At 37.0% G+C, this 16,843-nt stretch overlaps 1 protein-coding gene across 1 annotated transcript in view; it reads right to left on the bottom strand.

Moving 5' to 3' along the window:
- LOC111868671 overlaps positions 1-16,843 on the bottom strand; it is a gene marked incomplete at its 5' end in the record, with an annotated part of 256,954 nt that overhangs the window by 75,795 nt on the left and 164,316 nt on the right. The window contains 8 exon segments of the mRNA XM_033753134.1: positions 1,349-1,666; positions 2,027-2,332; positions 3,369-3,698; positions 4,077-4,394; positions 6,074-6,394; positions 9,221-9,532; positions 12,887-13,219; positions 14,681-14,995. Coding sequence (XP_033609025.1) covers positions 1,349-1,666; positions 2,027-2,332; positions 3,369-3,698; positions 4,077-4,394; positions 6,074-6,394; positions 9,221-9,532; positions 12,887-13,219; positions 14,681-14,995 — 2,553 coding nt within the window.

The raw sequence follows: 16,843 nt of genomic DNA, 5'->3' as shown, positions 1-16,843 counted from the left end.
AAATTATATCAAATTTACAAGTATCCACAAAACAGATTCTTTTAACAATAACCAAATCTCAGTTTGAAAAAAAAACTGTTAGCCCCATCTCCCTTTATATCGATATTCTTTCTTTAGAGATGAAACTTGCAGCTATAAATGAAAATAACTGATGTTACTTACAAAGTACTTCTGGGTATCTTCTATCTAGAAAAGAATGCTGTAGATACTCACATAATATATATCTCAAAGTAATTTGAGAAACTACTTTTAGAATGGAAATCTTGTACTGAACGTTAAATACCATATTTTTACCCATGACAAAATTTCAAATCATGCATAATTTTTGTGAAATATGCAATTACAGTTAAATGCATTATGGAAAATTTGTATGGGAAACTTTAATCAAATTCTGCATTAAAATTAAGAACTGTCTGAAATATTATCAAAGGGAATGTTCATCTCAACGTTAGTCAAAGAATCACATGATGGAGTTTGTACCCTACCATACCATACATACCATGCTGCAATACTGCAATCACTTTTAATTGCATATTCCACAACAATTTTGTGTCAATTAAAATTTTATCAAGGGGCATTTACATCTCAAAATTAATCAAGGAATAATGTGATGGAGTCCACAGATATGAATATGTATACCATGATTAAAAAATGCATTCAAATATAACTACATTTTTCATAAAAAAATGTGTATCACTTTAAATGCTATCTAGGAGAATTCTGGTCTCAATGTTCTTTGTGGAATCACATGGTGGTGTAAGCAGGTACAAATATCTATCTTTGTTGCTACATCATATTCAGCTTTAGTCACATGCTGCACAATAATTGACAATAATTAGCAAGGTAATTTTTCAGCTCAGGGTTCATTAAGGGTCAGAATGGTGAAACATAGCCACTAATATCCATACCATGTTGCAACATCACATCAACTTTAATTGCATTCTTCACAAAATCTATGAGTCAGACAAAATGTTATCAATGGGCATTTTTATTTCAATGTTTATCAACAAACTATGCAGTGGAGACCACCGATGTGAATACCCACACGAAGTTGTTACATTCATTCAACTGTCATTGCCTCAGTATAACATGTAAAATTATACTCTGAAAAGTGTATATGCATATTTAATGCATCACAATTTTCGGAAACAATTTTTTAGCAAAAGAGATTTCTTTGTTTATGTGCAAAAAATTAGGAATGAAAGGCCATAATATTTAACCAGTTCTACCTGAGAGCGTCAGGAAATATTTGGGAGAATATGGACAAAGTGCTTTCTGTGTAGAGACTAAAGTAAACCTTGAACATAAGCCAAACCCATGCAAGCCACATATTGAAAATTCATCCTACCTTGAACTGGATTACAGCCAGAAAATGGATCTCCCTCAAAGTTTGGATTACATGTACACACTGGTTGATGATTATGAACAGTGCACCTTGCATTGAAGCCACATGAGCCAGTGCATGGGTCTCGGCACTTGTTGCGGACACATGCAAGATGTGTGGGGCAGTCTTGATGAATAAGACACTCTGGTCGACAGTTTGGTGGTGCTCCCAGCATTCCAGTAAGACATGAGCAGACAGGTCGCTCATCCACCACTCGGCAGTCAGAATTGGCTCCACATGGTGATGGAACACATGGATTTGTTGGTGGAGCAGGCCTGGGTTCTATGAATGAAAACCAAGAAGTCAGATTAAACAGCTTGATAATGCAGAGCTTCAAGAATGATAGGAAGAAGACATGTTGGCATGTAGGAATGCTAAAGAGATGTTGACAGTTTCCAGTTCATGCTTTGTCAAGTAACATATGATGTGATGCACTGCATTTGACTGGCACACAGAATATGTTGCTTCTTCTGTGGAAAAGATTTGCTTTTGTTCCAAATACACCCAATGTTATGGAGAGTATTCTACTTAGCTTATTTTCAGGCTAATACAGTGCGATACAATATAAATGTTCATGAGGTAACTAAGGTACATTTTCATGCAAACAGCATTCCTATAAAAGATCACTTCAAAATTTCTTACCCTCTTTTAGGCACTGGACGAATGGATCGCCTGTAAAACGTGGTGGACAGCTACAGATTGGGTTGTGATTGACAACTTGACATCGGGCATCAATACCACAAGTTCCAGGACATGGATCTTGACATTTCTGTGAGATGCAAGCTTGGTTCTGAGGACATTCAGAACTTACTACACATTCAGGCCTGCATGATGGGGGACTGCCCAAGAAATTGGGCTGACAAGAGCACACAGCAAGGCCATTAGTTACTCGGCACACACTGTTTGGTCCGCATGGTGATGGGTCACAAGGATTCTGCGGTGGTAATGCTGTTGAAAAAGAGATCAGCCCATCTGTAGCCATACTTGATGTTATTTTTGGACCTACAGATTACCTTATGTAGTTACATTTGAGCGCCTAAAGATAAATGACAGGCAGATAATCAAATGTGTCTAAGTATCTTTATTAAGTAAAATGAAGTGTTTACTGAAGCATTTCAAATTTGGAACACAATACATATACATATAATATATAATAATTTTCCAGTTATATCACATAAAGTTTTTCATTTAAATTGAAATTGAAATTGAATAATGTTTCACAGCAATGTGGTGTGGCATCATAAATGCTCAAAACCTCAGTGTGAACTATTATGACTGTGATATGAACTCAGTCAATTCATTACCATTTAGTCTCTACAGATGAAGAACTAAGTATAGGTAAAATGTTGTTTTCATATTTCTCTTTCATACATTCAATGTAAGACTGAGATGAAATACATTACTGAAATTATACTACTGAAATCAGTTTCATTCCATTATGGTAATGTTTAGCAAGGGTTTAAATCAGAATTACTGGGTTTTTGGTCTTTTTCCATTGCCCAGTAATCTACAAACTAGAAAACACAAAGTTTCAGAAACTGGATCTGTCTGACCTCAGGTGAGACACCTACTCAGTTGGGTCCCTGAGAAAGAGCTAACCTCAGTCATTTGAGTATCTGAGAATTATACACCATACAATCTGATACATTCAAATCTAAAAATATGTTCCCTAAATTTAGCCATACCAAGATGTCTCAATATTGCTGGATTTAACATCTACTGATATTTGATAATTTAAATTAAATCCAACCTTAACTAAAATTATTGGAAATATAGTGAAATCTGGCAGAATCATTACTTTAAGCCTATCAAGTTTCCAAATTGAAGAAGAATTTTTTGAATGAATGAATGAATTGCCAGTGAGATTTTTCATCTAAAATAATACACTTGCAATTTCTTTATGCGTGTATCACAGTAATATAAATGATAGGAAATCCTTCAAATAGAATGTTAATAAAGAATGATAGAAACATCAGGTACTTACGCCTTGGTGGTTCTTGTCTGCATGACTTAAAAGGATCACCCATGAATCCTTGTAAACATGAACACACTGGAATATGGTTCACAACATTACACTCAGCATTAACACCACAAATGCCCTGGCAAGGATCGCGACAGTTCTGTGCCACACAAGCTAAATAACTTGGACAGTCTGAGTTAATAACACATTCTGGTCGACAGCTCACATATGGGTTACCCTGGTACGGTGGTATACATGTACAACGAGCAGTACCATCTCGTGGTGTACACTGGGCATTCTCTCCACATGGAGAGAGACTGCATGGGTCTAGAGGTAAAGGTGGTTTTGGCTCAGCTGAAACAACAAATAACACAAATCATACATACATATACATACTGTCTCCAAAGTGAAATACTTACATATAAGACAGAACGAGAAACAAACTACATAAATATTATTTATAATTAATTGCCTAACAAGTCTTACAGGATGCAGGAGCATATATCATTACACACTCAAGAAAATGAATGGTTTTATCATTATGCAAAATTTCACAGTAAGCTCATATCTACCAACCTGCAGTTACAGAACAGACTTAACGAAGTGGAATAATTTCAGATATGTAGAAAAAAAGGAATGGCATCCTGCTTCATTCAACCCCATTTCAAGCACAGAAAAAAAAATTAAATTAAGTACCAATTTTGAAATATTTTAAATCATGTGAATACTTACGTATAACTATCTTTGAACATCCAACAAATGCATCTCCCACATAACCAGCTAAGCAACTGCAGAATGGTGTGTGGTTGACAACATCACATTTTGCATGGGATCCACAACTGTTGGTGCAGGGGTCCTGACACTTCTCATTGATGCAAGCCTTGTCCCAAGGACACTCCTGATTGAGAACACATTCTGGACGACAGAATGGTGGACTTCCGGTATAGTTGGGTACACAAGAGCACACTGGTCGACCTTGTTTTACTTGACAGATTGAGTTTGGACCACATGGGGATGGGCTGCAGGAATTTTCTGGCACCCTGGGTATTTCTATAAAAGCCAGCACAGAAAGACATTAATTTTATAGAACCTATAACAGAAAAGAACACTGGAGCCATGTACTCCTATAACAATGCTTCCAATATAGATAATACACTTATTTTAGTCTCCTTGGATGATCAGCCTTTTCAATGTGGACTTGTTGTCTTGTGTTTCAGAGACTCTTTATGTCTCCATGATCAGGTGCTGAAGTGACGAGTGCTCTGTTTGCACACTATACTGTCACGTATTTATGGGCATGATTAATAATATTGGGGTTTGGATTGGATGACTGGATTTATTACCACCTTCTTTTACAATCTCTCTTAATCACAATCAATTATGATAACTTACAATAAATGATTGCCCAGGACTCACTCCATTCTGACTGGACCACGACTGTCTCCATTATGGTCTCTCTCTATTCTGTGCTGAACTATGACTGGTTCCATTCTGATCTGACTTTCCTGTTATATAGCATATCAGTATCCACAGAAATGCCTGTTGATCACTTGTATCAATGGAAACATCTTGGTTTCCAAGAATCCATCCTTATAGAAATGTGTCTGTCAACTCATTCCCCAGCAATAGGTCTACATGTCACATGTCAGTGACTAAGATGCAGGTTTGGATTGGTGAATCGGTTTATTGGATCTTCACTAGTTGTAACTACAATTAGTTCTTACACTCTCAAGATTACTGTAACCATAGCACATGTAACTTCACATACTAAGTCTTCTAATTATTCTTCTGGCCACACTGCTGTTCCCTTCGAAATTCAAACTCAAGTAAAGTCAATTCCCATTCCCATATTCTCTCTTATCCTCTCAGCATGGACCATGCAAAGAAAACACAGCCCCCTCTATTGTTGCATGGCGCAGACCACACTGAAAACAAGTCATGTGATAGCTATCTTGCCAGTGCATTGGTGCGCTGATTGTTACCTAGCCATGAGGCAAAAACATTTGCCCTATTTTTGTGTGACCTTAAGCAAGAAGGTGTTTATCATGCCGTTACCTAGCTATGCATGTTGCAATATTTATAAACAAAGATGTCATGCATCTCAGCCTAAACTGGGTGGAGAATGCTGGACAGGTGACGTTTTTCAAGATGATCAGCTGTTTCACTGTTCCTCACATGGTCCAGGATGTGTTGTGTAAAAATAGAAAGTGCAAATGAAATACCATATCAACCCCTGATGACAGAGATGATAGAGAAATATCAAGACACAAACTCCACATTGATATGGCTGAATGCCTGAGAAGACTGCATTGTATGTATAATGCAGCCAACAAAGATTCAAATCATGTATCATACACAGTTTTTAATTATTCCAAATAAATACTGGTCTTCATTTTCACAAGCCTCAGTCAGAAAATGTACTAATGAGTTATTATATCAGGTATTCCTTATAACCTAAGTTTTACTCTTTTCCAAACAAAGTATAATTTATGGAATTTATTACTGATTAATTAACTAAACTAAGAAACTACACTAGTCAATGAATCAGTTAATGAAATTAGTTATGCTCTGCTCTCCTCAATATACTGAACAAGCATCCAAGTTACATATCAATCCTGCCACAACCTCCATGATCTAGTCTGCAAAAATGTATGATATTCTTGTAATTTAGAGCCCTTTCAATATCAAAGTTTCCTATGCAGAGTTTACTGACCACCAAGCACTATTACCTGTCTCTTTTGGCTTCTGACAGCTCACAAAAGGATCTCCTATTTCACCTGGAGGACAGCTACATATAGGATTGTGGTTTATGACAGCACAGCGTGCACCAATACCACATGTCCCAGGGCATGGATCTGTACAATGCTGGTTCACACATGCCAATGTTTGCAGACAGTCAGAGCTTACAACACACTCAGGAGTACATACAGGTGGAGCACCTCGATAACCAGGAAGACATGAACAGGCTGCAAAACCTTGAGGTGATACAAGACATCGGCTATATGGACCACATGGTGATGGGTCACATGGGTTTGCTGACCCAGGAAGTTCTGTCAAGAAGAAAAACAGAACAATGTTTGATATAGTCAGTGTTTTAAAAGAACAATATTGCAATATTATATTTAAGCATCCTGTTACACTCTATACGATATATGATATAAATTCCGTCCTAAGTGCAACAATTTATTGTAGGTCTTTCGTTTTGCTTTCTTCTACACTATATGTTTCAGCCGTAAACAGCCATCATCAGGTGTATACACTCACGTAGCTGTTACACTGCACCCAGTTTAAAAATTAAAAACACATAGGTCTTCCCAATTGGCTAACAGGATCTCTTCACTGATATTTGTCTGATTCGTACATCATCTTTGTCACCCACACATGCCAATTTTGACATTCATGAACTGGCACTTTTAAAATCTTCAGTTCCAATTTTAGAAAATTCCTTTAAATTTTTTTCCCAAATTTTAAAATTTAAAATTTAAAAAAAAAAAAAAAAATTAAAGGAATTTTCTACGTGAGTGTATACACCTGATGATGGCCATTTGCGGCCAAAACATGTAGTGTAGAAGAAAGCAAAACGAAAGACCTACAATAAATTGTTGCACTTAGGATGGAATTTATATCATATATCGAACAATATTGCATTTAAAGAATAAATTAAAAAAGAAATTCAACTGTCCAGTCTATAATGATGTATCTTAAATAAAGTACATTATAATAGCATTGCAGTTCATAAAGAAAAATGTGTTTTCATGATAAATAGCCTTGATTTTAAACACATCTGGCCAATAAATGCTATTAAAGTGTACAAGGGTTGGAACTTTAACAGTGGCAACACTGCTGTAGAGACGCCATGCAATGGAACGAAATATGGTCACTTATACCACACATTAGTTACATACCTACCTTACTTCAGAGAAATGGACTCCCCCTTCCCACATCACGCACATGTGCAGTGACGAGAAGAACAGAGCCTTGTGATAGCTGGCGGTCTAATGTAGTGTTGTCACGATGTTTTTGAAACAGGAACAGAGTTGGATAAAGATTGAATGTGCCAGAGGCCGTACAGCACAACATTGTCATCAAGGTCTTCAAGAGGCTTGCAGGAAATCTGCACTGCCTTACAGAACAGTGGCAACGTGGGTAAAAGCCTTCAATGACGGACACCAAAATGTGGCAGACATGCATCGGCCAGGTCGTCCTAGTGTCAGTGAAGAAGTGTATGCTCTTTTTTCTCGTTACTGGAGAGTGATCAACTCCATACGATTCGTGAGCTGGCCTGAGAGACAGGATTAGCACATATGACTGTGCTTCACATTCTGAAAGAACGCCTGAGCATGAGAAAAACTGCATCATGATGGGTTCCACATGATTTGATGAAAATGCAGAAAGGGCTATGATACGACGCTGCTCATAACCACTTGGAGCGCTTGAGCATGAAGGAGAGGCTTTCTTACGCCATATCATTATGCCAGATGAGACATGGGCCAAATCATACGAGCCACAAATGAAACGCCAATGAAACAAATGGTGTCATTACGGGTCACCACAAAAATCAAAAGTTTGTCAGAACCCCAGCAATGTGAAAGTGATTCTCGTGTATGACTGTGATGGTGTTATCCTAACATATACCATTACCCGACAGAAGACCATCAATGTGCAGTATTACTGTTCATTTTTGGAACACAACCTGCGACCAGCTTTGAGAAAGAAGTGGTGAAACTTTCTGCAGAACCCACTCATCATTCCGCAGGACAATGCTCGGCCGCATGCAGCGCAAGCTGTGGTTGATTTGTTCAATCGATGGGGCTGGGAAGTGCTGTACCATCCACCATACTCCCCGGACTTAAGCCCTTGTGACTTTGACTTGATTCCGAAGATGAAGGAACCACTTCGTGGCATTCACTTCAGAACTGTTCCAGAGATTCTTCAGGCAGTGGACTGCTCCATTCGAACTATCAACACAACAGACGCTGCTAAAGGTATCCTACGACTTCCACATCACTGGCAACGGGTTGTATACAACGCTGGTGACTACACTGAAGGACAGTAAAGCTTCGAAACATGCATCTATTTTGTATCAGTTGTAAATAAATAGTTGCCACTATTAAAGTTCCAACCCTCATAAAAATTCACAAGTACCGTATTAATTGTCCCTTATATTATACAACAGTAAATAACACCACAGGTGCAGTTGGCACACTAGTGCAATGCTAAGGAAAGAGCACTTGTTTATATTTTTGGTGCCATGTACTATATTTTATCCATTATTATTTACACTCCATCCACTATGAGAATAAGGGTGCATCATCATCAGCTAGTGACATGGACCAATATGTCATCATTCATTCAAGTTACTACATTTTATTTTCAACACACAGCTGGTATTCATGTGCTGGTCAGGAATTCAAACATGCTTCCATGGGATTTTTCCTCCACAATGTTGCCAACACAAGGTAAGACATAACCTGGTTCAGAGAGCAGATGGACTTAGTATATCAGAGATGCACATGATTTGATATACCGTATTTACGCATGTATAGGCCGCGTGCGTGTATAGGCCGCACCACAATTTTCAGACAGAAATTATAGAAAAATTAATTTTCTTGGAATATTATTTCAGGAGTAGAACAGCCTGTATTACTAATTATGAATATAATTTTTTTTAAATGAAGTGTGATTTCGAATATTTCGAATATAAGCCGCACCCCAGTTTTCCTCTTGAATTTTTGGCAAAAAATGTGCGGCCTATACATGCGTAAATACGGTATATTTTCACATTATTTCACTTTAAGACATACTTTCAGAATGCACTAATGTGTTATTTCAACATGTTATTTACAGAGTTCAAAAGCAATAAACATGCTTCATACCAGGCCTAAATGGATAGCAGGAGAGAAATGGATTTCCAGTCATCTCAGGTGGGCAGTAGCAGACTGGTATGTGATTCACACGATCACACAAGGCACCAACACCACATGCTCCTGCACATGGATCTGCACATTTATTATTGATACAGGCACGGTTGCTGGGACAGTCTGAGTTGAGAACACACTCTGGCCGACATGCCAGGTATGGGTTACCAAAGTATTCAGGCTTGCACACACATGTTAAAACTGCATTCTTTTCCAGACAAACAGCATTAGCACCACACTGTACTGTCTCACATGTATCTTGAGGTACATCTGAAAAGAAAGTTCACAGGAACAATTTACCTTCACTCTCTCATTGCCAGTGATATGATGTTCTATAACAAGCAACTGTGAATTTAATTTTATCATCATATTTTGCATTAATCTTCATTTTCTTTTTTAAGATTTACAAACCTCATACTGATAGAGTAATACCATTAAAACCCCACTATCAGTACAATATTATATCCTGAATGTTCTGCCACTTCTAGGTATTATCTTTCCATGTCTCTTCATTTCCTATATTTGTTGAAAAATTTATTTACTTTGTTAATACACTGAAGAAACAACAACAGGTATGTCTGAACCAGCTACTGTTCAAGAAACTAAATGATGATAGGTAAATTTGGAAAATTTTATAAAGTAACTTTTGCTACAGCCCCTTCTTTTATCAGTTATCTATGTGAGGCCTTGAACTGTGTACATTTTATAATAGCCAGGTCTCAAACAGAAGTAACACTCAGTAGAGAATTCTGAATTACAGATAAAAATAACATATATCAAGCTTCTTGAATATTTATATTAGCTTTTGCAGAATGGCCCTGGTGGCCTTGAGGCAACACTACACTATCATTCAGAGGGGCGTGACTCTGATTCCCTGTCAGCTATGTGTGTGCAGATTTTTCCTCCCACAGACTGAAAATTTTGCCCGTCATAGATACAAATTTGGGAGTATGAGGGATTTTAGTTCCTACTCCATAGTTCAAAACCTGTGTTAAGTTATAAGTTTCTTCACACCAGTCATCACTCTCACAATCACTCTGCCACTGGGGGTAAGAGATCTACCCTGTGGGTGTTCCACTTCTAAAATGGAACTCCCCCGCTTCCCTAGGCCAGATGGATCAAAGTAGACCGCATATGGAGGCACTAGACAAACAACATATTTGCAAAATATCTTTGCTATAACTATGTTTCTTTAGTTAAAATAACAAATATATATTTAGCTTTCAGTCTGACAGCAATAATGAACCATCACAGCTATACGTATGAAATTTAAAATGGAGACAAATTACTAACATTCCTATAAATTCTATTCACAAATCAAAAGATATAATTGTGGCAAAAATTTGAGAATATATCCGAAATTTTAAGGTAGATATAATCTGAATTAGTGGAAATTATTCAGAGATTTGGAACACTATGTATTACTATTACTAATCTATGGAGATAGAGAAGACAGGCAATGATTGGAACAGAATATACAGGTAGCTGGATATAGTTTATACTATAAGTATCTTGATAAGTAAGTTAAACATGATTAATCATAGCAAACAATATTCATAGATAAATAGCAAATTTCATGTTTTACTTTGTGTACACTAAAGAGAATATGATATAAATTAATAATTAAAATGGAGCAAGATTCTTAACTACTTAATGAAAGTGTTATTTCAAAAACACATCAGAGGGCCCAAGAACAGTATACTGTTAACAAATATATGAAGGCATAAATGAATTATCTTGCAAAGCAATGGCAAACACAGTGTTCTTCAATAAATTAAGGTTAACTTTAAACAGAGCAGCAAGAGGAAAAAGGAATTTTAACTGTGACTATGAGAAAAAAAAGGTAGTTATCCCTGGCCCCTATGATAAGGATTTTTATCTAAGTTGGGTGTGAAATTGACACCTATGAGCACAACAGGAGGATAACCATCTAACTTTAATTATAAAATTAATTTTATTCTTAATCTGTCATGTTTGCATCTTTTCACATGCAAGTGCAAACAGTCCTTGTCACCAATCATTTTTTACAAATTAAATATGCCAGTGAGGGCGACTTTTAATCAACTGAAACATGTATGGCAGAGTACAAAAAGATTTCAGTCAAGGAGAAGCTGACAACATATCGTTTTTATTTGTTACTCTTGACGGTTTTAATGTTTCATATTTACGATGTAACACAACAAGGGTAAACTTAAGTTCAAAATTAGGGTTTTGAATTGTTTCATATTTGGTCCGTTACACTATCAATCACAAATTGTCAATGAATAATCCGTCAAGTGTAACAATGTTTTTAGGTCACTTATTTATTTCACTCGCCTTACATGTATCGGTTCAAAAGAAACCATCATCAGAGGCACGTTTAGAAACACATGAAACCACTGGCGTTGTAGAATGTACACAGTATGTAAGCTGCGTGAACACTGCTACAGATGTCGGAGTGTAAAAGCACAACACTTTCTAGTAGCGTTGAATGCACGTACAACTCTTGCATTCCATCCGAAGAATGCCCTCAAATTGAGGCGTCAATGTTAAAATATTTAAAAGTTTAACACATTTGAAATAAATTGTACGGTTCCTTCTTGTTGATTCGTCCCGGTGATGGGAATCGTCAACTTGAGGTTGTGTATGCTTTTGGTCGGATGTGTCTTACGAGTTGTGTGTTGTGTACTGCGTGACAATTTGTCAAAATTACTGATTTCTATTCTTTCTAGTCTCCCCATACTTAGGATGAAGGTCAAATTCAGATATTTGATGGAAAGCAGCAAATATTATAAATTCTTACCATAACTTTACCCTGTAATTCAAAATTAAATAAAAATCTGGCTGTTGAGATTTCTGTCAGCATGGATAAAATATGGTTTTGTTTACTGATAATAAATTAAAAGCTTTTTGCATTACTCCACATTCCACCTCCCTGACTCAACAAACATTATAAATTTTCTTATTTAAAAATCAACAAACAAACAAGCTCTGTGGTCTGTAGTTTGCAAGCGAAATATACCAAACAAGTGGCCGCCGCTTGTCGGCAAAGTTAGTGCCAACTTCTGCAGATAGAGGGTGTCACATGGTCAGCTCAACAGATCCCCACGGCCGTTAATCTCAGTTTTCTAGACCGGAGCTGCTATTCCCTTGAAATAGCTCCTCAGTTATCTTCAAGAGGCTGAGTGGACCACGTTCCAGACCCACTACTTCTCAGAAAATCTGGTAGCGCCGGGAATCGAACCCGGGACCTCTGGATCTGTAGCCAGGAACTCTGATCACTAGACCACAGAGGCGGTCATAAATCAACACAATAGTAATTAAGCATTAACCCATTCACTGCTAGGTATTCAATGGACCAACCATACCTACTAACCATACTGCAAGAAAAGTTTTGAACTCACAAATAGATGAATTTGTTGACTAAAACTAAAAATACTGAATGCAAATAAACTCTGGAAAACTCCATACTGTAGTCACAGAGAAAAAAGCTGCAGTTTTATGGCATCTCTTAAAGAAATTGATACCCACTTCCAGTGGTGCATTAAGATGGTACGGGTTGCACTTGGTGCAAGGCAAATTCTATCAAAAAATGGATAAGGCAGTGAATACACATGATGTGTATTGAACTTTTATTATACTTACTTGGTGGTGGGGTGGAGCAGTGTTCAAATGGATTGCCCACTAATCCAGTTGGACAGCTGCAAACTGGATTGTGGTTGACAACCATGCAGTTGGCATTCACACCACATGATCCAGGGCATGGGTCACGGCACTTACGCCCAAGACATGCAAGATTGAATGGGCAATCTGAATGAGCAAGACATTCAGGTCGACATAGAAGGTTATTGATGCTAATAGGACCACTGCAGGGGTCACACATAGCTACATGCCCTCCATATACATTGCAATAAATGCCTGGATCACATGGTGAAGGAGCACAAGGGCGGGTAATGTTCATATCTGCTGGAGCTGGAGCTGCAAGAGAGACAAACATTTTTACAAATTATCTTCAAAAGATATGATAAAGTGTGGAAATTATGTGACACATGCACATGCTCATACACTCTGTCAGGGACTCATAAATGTGGCCATGTTTGCATTAGTGGCAGAAAACAAGCAGGCAAAGATACCTTGGCTGGAATGAATCTAAGTGTATTTGTCTGACTACTGACCTCTCCCACCAGATATACATGACCTAACAGTACACGTGCATTTGCCTTTTTTGTTTTGAAGAATTTACTGTGCAATCTTGGTTTATACTTTCTTATTCAAAGATTGTGATTTAGCTCATAAAATACAGTATTTCTTGTACACTAAAAAAAATTTTTTTAGCAAATTTATTAATCATCTCCACAGAGAGGAATCCTTCGTGATAATTTAACAGTGTCTGATTTAGTCAAAAAATGAATTACCTTTCACAGAACCTGAAAGTTAATTAATGCAATCTCAAGAACCTGCTACTGGTCTCTGCCCTAATCCAAATAAATCCAGTCAACACTTTCCCACAAATTTTAATATTATCCTCCCATGTACACCCAGATCTTCCAAAGATCCCTTTCCTTCAGGTTTTCTGATCGAAACCTTGAATCCAATTCTTGTATCTCTGATATGTGTTCATGTGACTCCTCCAGACTAATCTTCCTTGATCTGGTCATCCAAATAACATCTGGTGAAGACTACAAGTTATGAAGTCCCTCACTGTTCTCCAGTTTCTTGTTACTCACTACCTCTTAATTCCAAACATTATCCTTAGCATCCTGCTCTCAAACCCAATCTATATTTTTCATTAATGTCAGAGATCAAATTTCACAAGGCAATAGGGTTAAATTACAATTCTGAGTATTTTAATATTTNGTATTTTATGTTTTGTATTATTTATGACATGTTTTATATCCATTTTTTGGATCTTTGAAACTTGTTATTGTTTGATTCATTGTACTATCTAGTCGTGTAATTTATGCATGTATCCTGTTTTATATTTAGTTCTGTGACATGTTCTATATCCTTTTTTGGATTTCTTGAACAAATATAAATACAATACAATACAAAAAAATATGTGTTCATGTGACTCCTCCAGACTAATCTTCCTTGATCTGGTCATCCAAATAACATCTGGTGAAGACTACAAGTTATGAAGTCCCTCACTGTTCTCCAGTTTCTTGTTACTCACTACCTCTTAATTCCAAACATTATCCTTAGCATCCTGCTCTCAAACCCAATCTATATTTTTCATTAATGTCAGAGATCAAATTTCACAAGGCAATAGGGTTAAATTACAATTCTGAGTATTTTAATATTTACATAGATTTCATTTAAATACATTTTAAATATCATACCTAGTTTCATGAGTGTGATCATTATCATAATTACATCAAAGTATAAAATATTATATAAACAGTATTCCATTCTCTTTATGAGATAAAAAGAGTTACTTACGTCTTGGTATGCACTGGATGAATGCATCTCCTGTATGTCCCTCTGGACAGGCACAAGTTGCAGTATGATCTCTAACCAAACAGATGGCTTTCAGGCCACAAACAGCACCAGAAGCACACGGATCTATGCACTTTCTGTCTAGACAAGCCTTGTCTAATGGACAATCTGTGTTGAGTACACATTCAGGATGACAGCCGACTGAAGGATCACCTTCAAAACCTTCCATACATGTACACACTGCTCGTCCTCCCAGCACCTGACAGTATGCATTAGCAGCACATGGGTTTGGGTGGCATGAATCACTTGGTGGTGGAACTGAAAAAAACACATACAAATTCTTGAAGTTAAATAAGTTCCCATTTGCTCTTAATTTCAGACACGCTCCAGCAGCATGTTTTTATCCAAGCTTATTTACACATGACTGTCATTGATTTTTTCTTTATTTTGATTTCATACTTCATATGTAATTTTCCATACTGTCATGTGTTGTGCTAGGTATGACGAAATTAACAGGTTCTAACTTGGATGACTGGATTTAATGGCACTTCGGTTACAGTCTCTCTTAATTACAATTAATACGGCGCCATAACTGTTTCCACAATTTACAGTTCACTATTGCACACGCACTACGGTTCTCAGTTTCCATTAGTTGTCTCCTAGCAACGAATCTCGACACAGACACTACCACTTCAGATCACTATTAAGGCTTCTTGTCTTCTGTCACTCTGTACTCCTCCGACCTAATCTGCACACAATCTTCACAACTGATGCTCCATTCTCGTCCTTGTACTCTCAACTGCTGAAAGCTCCTGGACTCTCCACTAACTTAAGCTTAAATAGGTCTTCATCAAATAGGCACCACACAGACAACACAGAAAACATCTTTAATTCTTGATGCATACTTCTGTAACGCACTCAACTGAAGGTTGTTTACATTTCATTGCCTAGAAATAGAGATTTTTCTATTGTTTCCTTGTGTGTATTTGGCCTACGGGTGTTTACCAGTCCATTAACTAGCAATGTTCTGGCCATCCACATTACAATATTTTTGACAACATTCACTTATCAGAATAAGTGAAACAGAAGTTTGAATATGGATACTCAATTGGTTCTGCCTTTGCATCCACCCTAGTACTGTACAGGTTTTCACTTAATTGTTCCTATTAGTGAGAAAAATAGATCATGCATATACTTATACTTATCCTGTTACAAGAATTTTGGCAAGGTTTAGCAATGTTCTGGATTTTCTTTTATTCCAGCAAAGTACTGTTCTTTTTAAAATAAGGTAATCCTCTAATTATAATTCAGCTTACATATTTGAGTTCTGAAGGGGCAGAGAATTATAACAGAATGATTAAACTGACCTGATATATATATTATGTTAAAGGGAGTTTCAGAAAACCTTGTTAGTTACAACAAACGTGTTTATCAAAATTTATACAAAGTAATTCAATTTTATCTTGCTCCAAAAGACATGTGCTGATTGAGCATTGAAGGTGTTCTTAATAAAATTACCAATGACTATCTTCAGCTAACAGATACTATGGAGACTGTCTTTGTAGACTGAAGCTTTCATTGTTCCCTACAGATTAAAATAAGAGGGACTATGATCAAGCAACCTCATTGGTCAAATGTCCTTTGAAATTTGTCATTTACCAAACACATCACACAGAAGCACCATGGAAACATAAGCTGTGTGCACTGTAACACCATCCTGCTGGAAGCTGACTCAGGCAATACTGTCCTCATTTGAACGGCCAATGACAGGGTACAGAATCAGTGGACAATAATGGTAAAAGTTGAGAGTATTCTCAAAAAACATGGGCCCAATTACTTGACTTCATGATAAGTTCACACACAATACATCAACCTTCAATCATGCAGCAATGTCTCCATAATTTCATGTGGATTAAATGTTGACCACATATGGCTGTTTTTTTTTTGTGCCAACATTTCTCTATAAATGGAGCCACACTTTGCCCTTAGAAATGCAATGTCCAGAATATCATCTCCATTAGCAGCAAGGAAATCTCTAAACCATCAACAATACTGCACGCACATGAACAAGAGACATTCCTATGGTTCATGCACTCATGCTATCTTACATGGACACAGGTGCGATTTTAAGTGCTTTCTGTGTTAATGAATATGAGACGCCTGCTT

Source organism: Cryptotermes secundus, unplaced genomic scaffold (genome assembly GCF_002891405.2).
Source record: "Cryptotermes secundus unplaced genomic scaffold, Csec_1.0 scaffold832, whole genome shotgun sequence".
Lineage (NCBI taxonomy): Eukaryota > Metazoa > Arthropoda > Insecta > Blattodea > Kalotermitidae > Cryptotermes > Cryptotermes secundus.
Note: the sequence above shows the minus strand (reverse complement) of the source record. Positions and strands in the feature narration are given on the sequence as shown.